Below are 13,022 nucleotides of genomic sequence, written 5' to 3'. Positions count from 1 at the left end.
AGTACCTTACTGTGATTTATTTTAAATTAAAATGGTCAAAAAGAAACTAATAGCTTCTTAGCAAAGAGACATTTCTCAAGCAAGAATTTTGATAGGACTGTCTGGGAGTGGTGTGAGTGGGGAGGGGAAAACTAGCTGTTATTGACAGCGGTTTGGAGGTGTGATGTCACCAGGCAGGCCAACATTTCGTCTCACCACCATAGAATGACATTTCAGGCGTCTTTTAAAATGGCTCTTACACTAAAAACGGCATTGTAATCTTTCAGAATTTCACTGTTATTCCAACCTCAGTGTGGAATATATATAAAACACAGGAAAATCATGTTGACTACACTAAGGTTTTTAAGCAAACCTGGGACTTGAACCAACTATGAGAAGTCGGCATTTGATTTACAGTACTTACGAACAAAGGTCAGTTCAGGCGGTTACTGCAGTTTTGCGAAGGTCGGATATACAGGCCCTTTTGAAGTAGCTTCAGGGGGAGGGAATTTCAGCAATACACTACAGTACTAGACCACACCTTGAAGTCTTAATCGTCGCCACTTCTTGCTTTGTATTTAATTTGTCATGTCAGTAAAGGAAAATCTAAACAAACTCATGGTGTCCAATGACTAATTTGTCTGGTGAATGTCATTCATTATTTCACAATTGACTCATTCAACCAATATGTAATGATACTGTACACAGCTGGTTTGATATCTGTTGTTTTTACCTGCCAAGCTCCATTTTCTAATTATTGTGGAAACGTTTTTGAATGTTCTTAAAGGGTTACAGTGGAACCGGACACTAAAATGGAAGTTACTCACGCATACAAACACACATATTTATTTTCCACTTGTTGCAGGACCATTGCAGTTTTTCCAAAACCAATCATAGGTTTTTCTTCCCTTGCAGCCTCTTCTCTTCTGGCTGCCTTTGTGTTCTTTGGTTTCCACCTTTCTCATATCTTCCTTTGTCTTGAGGTCCTCCTGTTTCTTCTAGTCAGCTTTAATCCGTTGCTGTGTAAGTTTGTCCCACTCGTTCTCACTCTTAAAAGCAGCCAGATACTTGTTTCTGACTACCTTGACCCATTTCTCCTTTATGAAATCCTTCTGGGCCTTCTTAAACTTCATATCTTTGTAATGCCTCTTTTGTCCCAACTTCTTGTTCTTCTCCTACTTCTGTCTCTCATTTTCCATCTTTTTCTGCTCCATCTTTGATGGCTCTTTCCATGACAGACCAGGGGAAAGCTATTATCCTATTGATGTCACTTGTTAAATCCACTTCAAATCAGCGTAGATGAAGGGGAGGAGAGGTTAAAGCCTGGAGACATGGATTGTGTATGTGTGCCATTCAGATGGTCAATGGGCAAGACAAAATATTTAAGTGCCTTTGAACGGGGTATGGTACACTGATACGTTCTCATACTTACAGCTATACATACTCACACTTTCATACTCACATTCACACACGAACCCCACCTTCAACAGGTCTGATCACATACAAGGCCCCTGGATAGGCAATCGAGTAGGCTACTTCCTTACATCAAACTAGATGTAGCTCCGGCGCTGATGTGCTCTGGCATTTACAGGACAGAGCGTACTCACCAATTCTTGCCCTCTCACTGTTTATTCTCTTCCCCTTGCGCCTTATCGCTCTATATTTGTATCTGTTTATGCAACCTATCTTCCTTGGCCATGCATGTATGTGATAGAGACAGAGATACTAATACTTTATGGGAATTAACCTTGTTCTTAGAATCAGCACTGTAGAACATAGCGTGTATAATAAGTATAGTGTTAATTGCAGTGTAGCCTAGGTTGCCTCTGGCTATGAATGTTTCTGTACTTGTATCAGTACATTTTTGGTTAAAAACATAGACCTAACAATTATTGTAAATGTGTGTTTACCTTGTGTTATAATAACCTATTTTCAATTTAAATGATAGGACTGACTGAAAAGCTGACTTCCTTCATTATAGGCTCCTGGTTGTAATTATTACATGTGTAAGACCACAACAGCATTGCTGTTAGATAGCTTCATTTATTTAGTTAGCTATACGAAATTAATAATAGCCTAAAACGTATATTAGCTATATGGCTAGCTTTATTCAAAATAGCAGAACATACCTGCCAGGCGACAAGTCAGCTCTCCCGCGCTGCCTCTCTTTACGCGAAAATCGTCATGCAGACTTGTGCCCTCATGGAGATTCCGTGCAGTGGATAATTAATACTGAGGTATTAATTTGTGATACTTCACTAGGCTAAAACAAGGTTTACTCGTTCATTCGTGTCGGTCAACCACTGAAAACATAAATGTGTCAAACTTTGTCTGCCTCTTCTTATCCATTTGGTGGAATTTCAACCATGCTCCGTCTTCTCTGCTTCCCACCCCTCCTCGTGCACTTCTCCAATCCTTCCTCTCAGTCTCACAACAAGAGGATAATGCTAGTGTCTCGTTTCCCCTAGCAACCAGTTGCTATAGGAATATTCCTTAGTAATTCAAAGTGTTGATGATGATGATGAAGAGTCCAGATGTATGACCACGATAGTTAGATTAGGCTAGTTATTCAATCAAACACATTTATTTTACAATTATAGACCCCTAACCTAGGAAGAAATGTGTCTCTTATAAACGTCTGTGTGCAGTTACAGGTAGCATACTCCAAAAACTAGAGAAAATTTGACAAAAAATATATTAAATCCACCTTTTGCACAGTCCTCGGCATTTTAGCTGTGCACATCTCACATTTCCCAACACCGTTGCAGTAACTAGTCGTTTCTATGCGAATCGCTCAATACAAAAAGTGGATTTAATATTTTTCTGAATATTCTCTGTTTTTTGGAGTTCCACCTGCAACTGCACACATATGTTCATAAGAGACAAGTTTCTTCCGAATCGAGAACAAAGAAAGTATCGCCAAGGTTTGTAAAAAAATATCCTGATTATGGTAAACAGCAGCCTATGCAAGATCTCAGATGAGCTTTAGCTCTGCCACTGAGGTTCGTGTTTACATGGCTATCTAGCAGTAATGTTAGAGGCTTTGATTCAGTTAGTCTACTGGGAGGAGAAGATTTGTCTTTCCCCAGGATACCCTTGCTTGTGGAGATAATGCTAGCAACCGAATGCTTTAATAAAGGATGAAGGTATAGTAGACCCAAGTAGCCTATTGTAAACTGTAACACATCTCACAATTAGAGTAACATGCAATTTTATCATTGGGGACATCACACTTTGTGCTATAGAGTATAGACTGTTGGGTTTAACAACATTTCCAAAACTCCATACCTGATCATAGGCTTTTGTTTTGAAATGTGTATGCCAGTAATGTTAATTTTATCACCAGCACTTTTGGAACCATAGCACCACTGTAGCTATATAATCCAACCACCTTGACTCATGACTGTCAATTCCTGCTGGAAGTTTCTAACTTTCACAGACTAACCAACCTTTTCTAACTTTCACAGACTGACCAAACTTTTTTCACAAACGTTTTTAGAGTAAGATTGTTGGTCATGAAGATGTCCCTTTCCTAAAATAGTGTAGCAAACAAGGGGCGGGGAAGCGAACCCAGGTTACATGCGTGAAAGGCACACACCCTACGCATCGCTCCAACAGATTTAACCCACTTGGTCAGAATTGTAATGTGGCTCACTGTATTAGCGAGGATCACTACACCGTTTCGACCACTTTGACCACCAATATGCAGCCTACAGTTTTTTAGAGAGACAATAGATTTGTGGGAGTCCTTCGTAATTAAAACACTAACCAGCCGTAACATACGCATTCGATTTCTATTGTCTGCCATTTTCTTTTAGCCTCTGATTACTTTTATCTCCTAATGAAGATGTGTGTTGGTGTACTGGTTTTCCTCAACAGCCACCCTCTTTGGATGTATTATTGTTGCCGGCTGTACAGCCAGAGCTTGTGTGCTCGCCCAGGGTTTCAATTTTAGTCTATTTTAGGATTAGGGTTATGTCATGAAACGTGGGCTACTAGGCCTACATTATAAATATGACACAATCAGCATTTCACTTTGGATATGAATAATCCAAATTATCAATCAGTTATCAAAACGCTCAGATATAACCACCAGGGCAGGAGGGCGAAGAGATGAGAAGAGTAGGCTATCTCAGCTGATTTATGCAGGAGATTTAAAATAATAATGTAAAACATATCTGTAGGCTTTTTAGTAACTATTTGAATGATGTTTTAGTCCAATGCATGTTGGTTGAACGCTTTGACACCTTGAACGTGAAAGTGAGTGGTTCAGTGAGTGTCTCCGCCTAGAACATCACAGAGCTGATGAACGCAGCAACGTTATTTTTCAGAACCATGGCGAGCGCATTGTGACGCTGTCCCTTCTACTCCTACTCAGAGCCATTGATACAGTATTTTCTAAATGGTTATACTCCTACTGTTCTCTAAACAATGGTTTCATAGTTTACAATTGTATAAACTCCCAAATCATGCTCAAAATTCAATTTAATTGATGTCACTGTTGAGTGTTTTTTAATCAGTTTGATAAACATGTTTGTCCCATTGTGACATAGCCAACCATGACTTATGGAAGAATTTGACGTATTAATGGTCCCTATAAAACCCTGTAATTCTAAGAAAGAATTGTCAGATGGTTTTGAACTCAGTCAAAATCACTGCAGTATGTAGAGCGATAATGAGTAGGTCTATGTTCAGTCGTTTGTTGACAGCGACCCCGCTGAGATTCCTCCGCGAGAGGCCGCTTCTGAGTGCAGCTGGCCTGTTGTTTGCGTCCGGTTCGGCAGTCTACTTTTATAGCAAATATTACGGTATCGGTGAGGATGCACTGGCCACCGTGGAGAGCGTGGACCGTGTTGTCACGGTTGAGGAGGGTAAGTTTACATATTTGACAATGTCTAAATAGTAATAGTCCCAAATGCCACCCAATACCCTATTTCTTATTTTGACCAGGACCCATAGTTCTATGGTTAAAAGGCGCTGGTCAAAAGTAGTGCACTAAATAGGGAATAGGGTGTCATTTAGGTAGCAATCATGGTGATTACATTTTTTACAGTGTAGCCCTAGATTAACAACAACAAACAAACTTGCTCCTTTGAAACCAAACCTTTGCTTTAGGTTTAATTGAACATGTTGGTACATTATGCAGACACATAAATACATTTGATGTCATACAATATAAAACACAAGTAAATATATGATCAGCCTAACTACATGGACAGATGTCTGGTGTCTTGTAGCTAGTATTTCTTAAACTTAGAGAAAACAATCCTTTATTGTTTTTCATAAAGATAATGAGCCCACCCTGGACCAGGAGGACCCAGTCCTTGTTCAGGTAAGAATGCTGCAGGCCTATCAATAGCTTGGGTGCCAGTCTTTCTGCTCTCTTGCCAATTCCATCGTGGCAATATGATATTGGCATCACAATCCCATAAGGAGTGGACAGAGAGCTGAAACAGACTGGCACCCAGGCTATAACAATACTGCTTCATTAGCAGGATTTGTTCAATAACAATCTGTCATTCAAACTGTCATTTTACTGACTCATAAATTGATCCTGATTTTCTTCCTTAGTATGTGGTTGAGGAGGTTGGGCACCGGCCCTGTCTGGCTTTAATCCCTTGGTCTGGACCTCTGTGGGTTCCCAGCTCTGTAAGTCCATCCATTCTGATACTCTTTGGTCTTCTCTCTGGTCTTAAAACTGGTTAATGTACTTTAAACATAAACATGACGTTTTCTGAAGAACAATATGGAAATACATTTCTGTAAACATATTCCCTATTTTTTATAACTGCAGCCAACATATTACCTTACCCATGCTGGGAGGATGCTGCTGAGAGAGCTGGCAGTGTTAAACACGCAGGTAACCATGCAGATTATTGGACAAAGCTCATCTGATCTAATAGGCAGGATTACCTTCAGTATCCACTACGGTAGTGAAATACTTTGATGTTCGTTCCCTCATTTTATCACAGATAGCTAGGAGGATGGTATGGAATGAACTGTCCTCTCAAAATGAACAGGTAGCCATTCATATGCAGGTACCTCAGATGTTTCCTTAACCTTTCAACACAGACCTGTGTAGTGTCTCAGAATCTATCATGCAGTAGCCTCCTCTTGTGATCCTCCCTATAGCAGTCTGTCAGACCTATAGGCTACCTGTCTATCATTCAAACTGACTTTTAATTTGATCCTGTCTTGTTCCTTAGTATGTGGATGAGGAGGTTGGGCAGCGGACCTGTCTGGCTTTAATCCCTTGGTCTGGTCCTCTGTGGGTTCCCAGCTATGTAAGTCCATCCATTCTGATACTCTTTGGTCTTTAGACTGGTTTATGTAACTTAAACATAAACATGATGCTTTCTGTAGAACAATATGAAAATACATTTCTGTAAACATATTCCCTATTTTTGTAATAGTCTGTAACACTGCAGCCAACTTATTACCTTACCCATGCTGGACGGATGCTGGTGAGAGAGCTGGCAGTGTTAAACACACAGGTAACCATGCAGATTATTGGACAAAGCTCATTTTATCTAATTGGCAGGATTACCTTCAGTATCTACTATGGTAGTGGGATACTTTGATGCCCTTAAAACTGTTCCCTCATTTTCTTACAGATTTGCAAGACTGAGCAGCACATTTTCATCTCTCGTGCTGGCATGATGGTATTGGATGAACTGTCCTCTCAGCTTGAAGAGGTAGCCATTCATCTGCAGGTACTTCAGACATGTTCTTAACATTTATATCTCAGACCTGTGTATTTCAACTATTATCATTGCAGTGGCCTCCTCTTGCAATCTTCCCTATACCAATATTTTACTCCTATACAGTACCAGTCTATCATTCAAACTGACTCTTAAATTGATCCTGTCTTGTTCCTTAGTACGTTGATGAGGAGGTTGGGCACCGGTCCTGTCTGGCTTTAATCCCTTGGTCTGGACCCTTGTGTGTTCCTATCTTTGTGAGTCTATCCATTCTGATACTCTCTGGTCTTTAGAGGATATTAAAGATTAACATCAAGTCACTAGTTTTCTATAAAACCACATAATGAAAAAACATATTCCCTTGTCTTCATAGCCTGTCTTCTCCAAGGCCAAACCAGTCTACTACCTCACTCGTGCTGGGAGAATGCTGGTAACTGAGCTTGCAGTGTTAAACACACAGGTAACCAAACACATTATTAACCAAAGCTCATCTGATCTTATAGGGAGAATTTACTTTACCCTGTTCCCTTTTTTTTCACAGACTTCCAAATTGGTTATTGAGGAGCCTACCATTCACCTCACTGAAGCTGGGAGGCTAGTGCTTGACGAACTGTCAGCACCTTCAGATAGCCATTCACAGGTAGTCAATCACATTATTAGACAGTCATAGCTGATTAGTAATAGTACACATTACCATGTCCTCTATCTCCACAATTGTGTGTCTTATTAATCACAGAGCAATCTCTATAATTAGGGGATGTCTTTGTTTTTCAGCCAAATAGGGAAGACTCTGGTTTTCCCTATGAGAAGTTGCAGCTGGTTGGGAACTGGGGTTCGTTTAATTTCCATTACTGGAATATCCATTATGGACGAGTGCAGGTACTTCAGACATATTCTTAACATATATGAACACACCTGTGTATTTGAACTCCCAATTGTCTCTGGGTTTTCTTTTGTATGTCTGTCCCTAATTGAAACCTAGGGGAAACTTGTCGTACGAACATCATGTGGGCTCTATATCACTGCCAGGGATTATACTCAGAACTGAAATCGCCTGCCAAATGTTATAGACATCTACAGCTAACATATAGAGAGAGGTCTGGAGACTGAAGGAGTTTTTTCTTTATAGCAAAATGAAGAGGACATGCATCACCTGTGCATTGTGAGGGGAGTGGAGAAGCAGCTGTGGTGGAGCAGAGTCATCCAGGAAAAAATCCTGGACCCATGGGTGAGAGATTCTCAACTGGTCTTTCGTCTCAAATGCACCTGATTTGTGTCAAATGACGCACATGCTATAGGTCTACTTATATTTCCTGGATGAAATGTAATGTTTCTCTGTCTCTTTTAAAGGGTCTCGTCCAGGTGGTCCTCACCAACAAGAAGCTGATTGGTATTAAGGTACAGTCAGGCAATTTTTCACAGAAAAAATGTAAAGTGGCAAATGTCCATTTACCTATTTGAATAAATACATGTTGACAGAAAATGAAATTACACGTTCTAATCTCTTGCCTCATTTTTAGTTCCTTGGTAGAAGGATCCATGGACTCATGTCCGGCCTTGTCAAGAGGAGGTCTGAGTTCACCTATTATGAGGATGCCCAGGTACACCCCGTGTTATGATTTATTTCAGTGTTTGGTTGAGGGGTTTTCAATATGGTGGTTTTCAGTGTTGGGCTGACAGTGTCACATGTTGTGTGTTAAACAGCAGGTGGATATCTCCACCACAGTGGAGGGGTACCAGGAGAGGGGGGATGAGATGATGGCATATCAGTTCTCCACCTCTGACATCATCACCACCCCTCATGAGCCGTCCTCTGGCTCCTCTCACCAGTTCCCCCAGAATTCTCCGCCTCCCCCTTTCCCTTCCGATTCCCCTCCCAGTCCCCCTCCACCTTACCACTCCACCCAGGACCAGGACCAGACCCCTGACAGCACTCCTCAGGTAAAACTCTTTCTACAGTCAATAATTCTTATTTCATTTGTACTTGTGTGTACAGGTGTGTGTCATTGTTTTGGTATCGATAGGTTTGTGTTGTCTGTCAAGGGTCAAGTTGTTAGGTCAAGATGAAAGTATTGTTATGATGTCACTGAATGTTTTGTCTGCTTCAGTTGATGTTGCAGGTGAAATGCAGTTTAGTAGAGTTTAAGTTAATGTGATGTCTGTTTTAGGAGTTTGAGGAGGAGTTTGTGGAGGAGCAAAATAATGCTGCAGATGTGCCCCAGTTGCGGTGGGTTCGCTTTCATGTGTTCATCTATAGTAAAAACCTTTGCTTTGAAATAATCTGCCCAATATTGTAGTTATACAGATGTAGGATCTTAATTTGAGACAGTTTGCTACAGCAGGAAAATAATCCTCCAGCAACAGGATAAATTTTTCGTTAGGGCAAATCGAGTCTAAAATTTCAAAGTGGAAATTACAAACTTGAAAATTCCAAATACGCTACAAGTTTGCATTTCCTGCCGTGCAGGAAAATTCTCAGCAACAAAAGAGTGATCAAATTAAGATCCTACATTGGTATGGTCTTTCTGAATCCTGCAGTTATAATATAGGCTAACATAAAATTATTTCTTAATTTCATGGCACTGATGTTTTAGCTTCTTAGGTTGAACATTTGTTATTGAACATTTCTATTTACAGGCGTTACTTTGAAAACCAAGGGACAACCAACTTCTCTCTGAGGCTGGCCGCTATCAGACGTGCTATGGAGGTGAGAAAATGTGAATTTAGCACCTTTTGTATTTCACTTCATGAACATTTCTGGACTATTTGTAAATGTACTGTCTTGTTCTCACAGGCTCTGACATCCTCAGACAGTACCTCCCTCAATTACCTCACCCACGCTGGGAGGATGGTGTTGAGTGGACTATCCGAGCTCAACCAGCAGGTAACCAATTACATAATTGTGCAACGTTCATCAGACCAGATATATAGTTCCCACTGGGCACAGATGTCATTTCAACGTCTCGTTTTGATTTACATTTGGTTGAGTTGTCAACTAATGTGAATTCAATGTGAAATCCCCCCAAAAATTAACGTAATTGGATTTAGGTTAAAAGACGAAATTCCCTTACGTTGATGACTTCTTTCAAATCCAATCAGTTTCCCACTTTGATTCAACATCATCACATTGACATTTTTTATTGATACAACATTGATTCAACCAGTTCTTGCACAGTGGGTTACCTTTAGGCAACAGTGATTCATAGGGTTTAGTTGAAAAGTTTCAACGTCATACTAGCCAAACAATCGGAGGCCCTTTGAATTACAGACCTGAATCTTTGAGTTTATGATCTAAGTTTTAAGGAATTTTATGATTGTTTTGTTTTGAGGATGTGAGGCAGTTTCAGCAGGCCTACGACCTACTGGTGAACTTCATTAATGAGCCAGCAAACAGGGAGCGACTAGAGCAGGAGATGGCTCTCGTAGGAGTAGGTCTACATGCAAGCTTGAGCGTTAGCTGCAGGCACCGTCTTCTCATCTAACATCTACTCAATGAGACTTTCTAAAGTGCTTGTCAATGAAGATTATGTAATTATCCTATTTGTTTGACTTCAGATCGACCGCATCAACTTCGCAGATGTTTTTTATGAATTCGTTCTACTAAGCCTTCTAGAAGGAAAGACATCTCTTCCTATATCTGTAAGTGGCCCTAAGAATGGAACATCCTGTTGTTTATCTATGCTATACACACTGTTGTCATATCAGATCTGTAGACACTCACTCATGTCCCCTGTTCCTTCTCCAGGAGCCTGGTAGCTTCCTTTATCTGCTCCTGCAAGTCATAATGAGGATTGACCCTCCTGGAGGAGCCTGGACAGAGGCTGCTGAGAACTTCTACCTCCTCGTTAAGGTACATTTGTCTCTCTCTCTCTCTCTCTCTCTCTCTCTCTCTCTCTCTCTCTCTCTCTCTCTCTCTCTCTCAATAATAGTTGATGATGTGTCTGTTGTCAACAGGACCAGATGAAGGCATGGCTACAATCCATCTTCAACCTCAATGAGTCAATCTATGAAAGCCCAGAGAGGCTCTCGGGGGAGGTGATGCGGAATCTAGAAATACAGGTTGAGTTCCTGCTGTCCAGCCTGGATTAAGGTTCCCAAACTGAGCTGAGGGCCCCATCACAAAATAAAGTGTTTTGCATTCAAACATTATCTGTCAATCGTAAACAAATGTTACATCATGTGTAGGGGAGAGTGGGGTAAGTTGAGCCATTTTTTACATTCAGCATTACTCTGTCAAGGGAAATATAGTATTCTTTCAAAAATATACAGTATCTGTCACAACTTCCTCCGAGGCTGCCCCTCTCCTTGTTCAGGCAGGCTTCGGCGTTTGTCGTCACCGGCCTTCTAGCCACTGCCGCTCCTCATCTCATCATTCCATTTGTTTTGTCTTGTTTATTACACACACCTGGTTCATATCCCCTCATTAGTACCTGTATAAGTGTTCCCTCTGCCACCTTGTCTTTGTGTGTGATTGTTTATTGTGGAGGAGAGAGAAGCTCGGTGGAGCTCCATGTATTTTGTATCGCCGGGAATATTCCCTGTGTGCCTTGTATTTTCCAGTGCCCCTGTTTTGCGCACTGGAGTGTTTTTATTAGGGGTGTAACGATCCATCTACTACATCGATGTATCGATTTATATTCCTATGATCCAACTACATCGATCTGTGCTCGGCGAGTTGGCCTTTTGGACAACATATATCGATCTAACATCGTTTTAAATGTAATAAATCGATTGTTTCGATACTAGGAAATAACCCATTGGATTTAAGCACGTCAGACTTTATATGGATGTTTTTTCTTAGCACTTTTAATGATAAAGGCTTTAAACATTACTCGATTCACTCTGCCTATCCGTGACGTCATCGCGCCAGCAGCAGCGCAAAGGCGCCAAGACAACAAAGCATAGCATGGTGGATGACAGAGGAGAAGCCGACGAGCGAGAAATTATCAAGCCACCATTGCGGTCCTTACAAGAAACAGGAATCTAGGAAACTTCACCTGCACTGTCCAGTATCCAGGTATTTATTTCAGTCATATTGGTTGAATTTTTGGCTAAAATGTTACTGAATCGATTTCAAGTCACTGAATCGTTTCGGATCGTATCGTTCTAAATGAACCAATATCGTCCTTGAATCGTATCAACAACCACAAATCGTGATGCAAATCGAATCGTTGTTAAAACGAATCGTTACACCCCTAGTAGTAGGTGCCTGGCACATGCGGTTTGAGTGTGTCAAGGACTGCAACACTGCTGGGTTGTTCACCCTCAACTGTTTCCCGTGTGTATCAAGAATGGCCCAAGGACATCCAGCCAATTTGAGACAACTGTGGGACGCATTGGAGTCAACATGGGCCAGCATCCCTGTGGAACGCTTTCGACACCTTGTAGAGTCAGACAAAGTAGCTATAACCCTAGCATTAGAAGTTATTGGCTGCATTCACACAGGCAGCCCAATTCTGATATTTTTTCACTAATTGGTCTTTTGACCAATCACATCAGAGCTGATCAGTCAAAAGACCAACTAGTGAAAATACTAGAATTGGGCTGCCCGTCTCAACACAGCCATAGTGGCATCAGCGCTGCAAATTATTAGTATTCATAATATTTATTTAAAATCGCCAGTTGATTACAATAGCCTACCATAGCACGTTGAGCGTCATTCCATATTAAACTGCTGAACTAACAATAGTCGAGGCTAGTCTATCCTTTATGGGAAACTGTATAAATCTACTGCAACACAAACTACTAGTCTGAATGAATGTCTATATATGTCATATTTATCAAAATGTTAAAAACCAAGAAAAGTAAAAAACTAAACAATTTCCGATTTATTGAATGAGTCATGCATTTAGTCTCGACATGATAAAAGGTCAGTCTCTGTACCACGTGAATGAAAAGTGAAACAGAATTAGAACGCTTCTTAAGTGTTAGTGTTTTGATACAATGTAAAGTGGACAATATTTCTTCCCCTGTACATTCTAAATGTCTTTAGTATCAAGGTCAAGGCACTCCATATCAACCATAGTTAATTTACTGGAATAAATGCTTTGCTTGGTGTGAACCAATTCCGTCTAAAACCATGTCTCTTTCAGGAAGGCACAATGTTCAGAACTTTGAAGGCAAAAATCATACATATAGAGCAGACATCACTTTCGATTTGAAACAAGTGTGATCTATACAATACATTTCTATCTGGAGCAGTCTGAACATTGTTCTGCACTGAATATACCCCTTGGCCTCAGGGCCATCTGAATGGACAAGCATTTATCTGGTGTGACACTGGACGAAGACAAAAATTCTGCTTCTCCATGGTTCTGAATGGGGAGACATCAAAATCAACAC

At 40.7% G+C, this 13,022-nt stretch overlaps 1 protein-coding gene across 1 annotated transcript; it reads left to right on the top strand.

Moving 5' to 3' along the window:
- Nucleotides 1-7,824: 7,824 nt before the first annotated feature.
- On the top strand, nucleotides 7,825-10,769 carry LOC311132462 (uncharacterized protein; the record flags this gene model as incomplete). Its single annotated transcript, XM_084165749.1, has 9 exons — nucleotides 7,825-7,908; nucleotides 8,031-8,078; nucleotides 8,201-8,281; nucleotides 8,849-8,907; nucleotides 9,318-9,387; nucleotides 9,475-9,564; nucleotides 10,236-10,319; nucleotides 10,426-10,530; nucleotides 10,635-10,769. 9 exons carry the CDS (start codon nucleotides 7,825-7,827, stop codon nucleotides 10,767-10,769), a joined length of 756 nt encoding a protein of 251 aa, XP_084021875.1.
- Nucleotides 10,770-13,022: the final 2,253 nt, after the last annotated feature.

This window comes from Coregonus lavaretus, assembly GCF_964263955.1.
Source record: "Coregonus lavaretus genome assembly, chromosome: 7".
NCBI lineage: Eukaryota > Metazoa > Chordata > Actinopteri > Salmoniformes > Salmonidae > Coregonus > Coregonus lavaretus.
The sequence above is the reverse complement of the archived record's forward strand: the minus strand, read 5'-3'. Positions and strand labels throughout refer to the sequence as shown.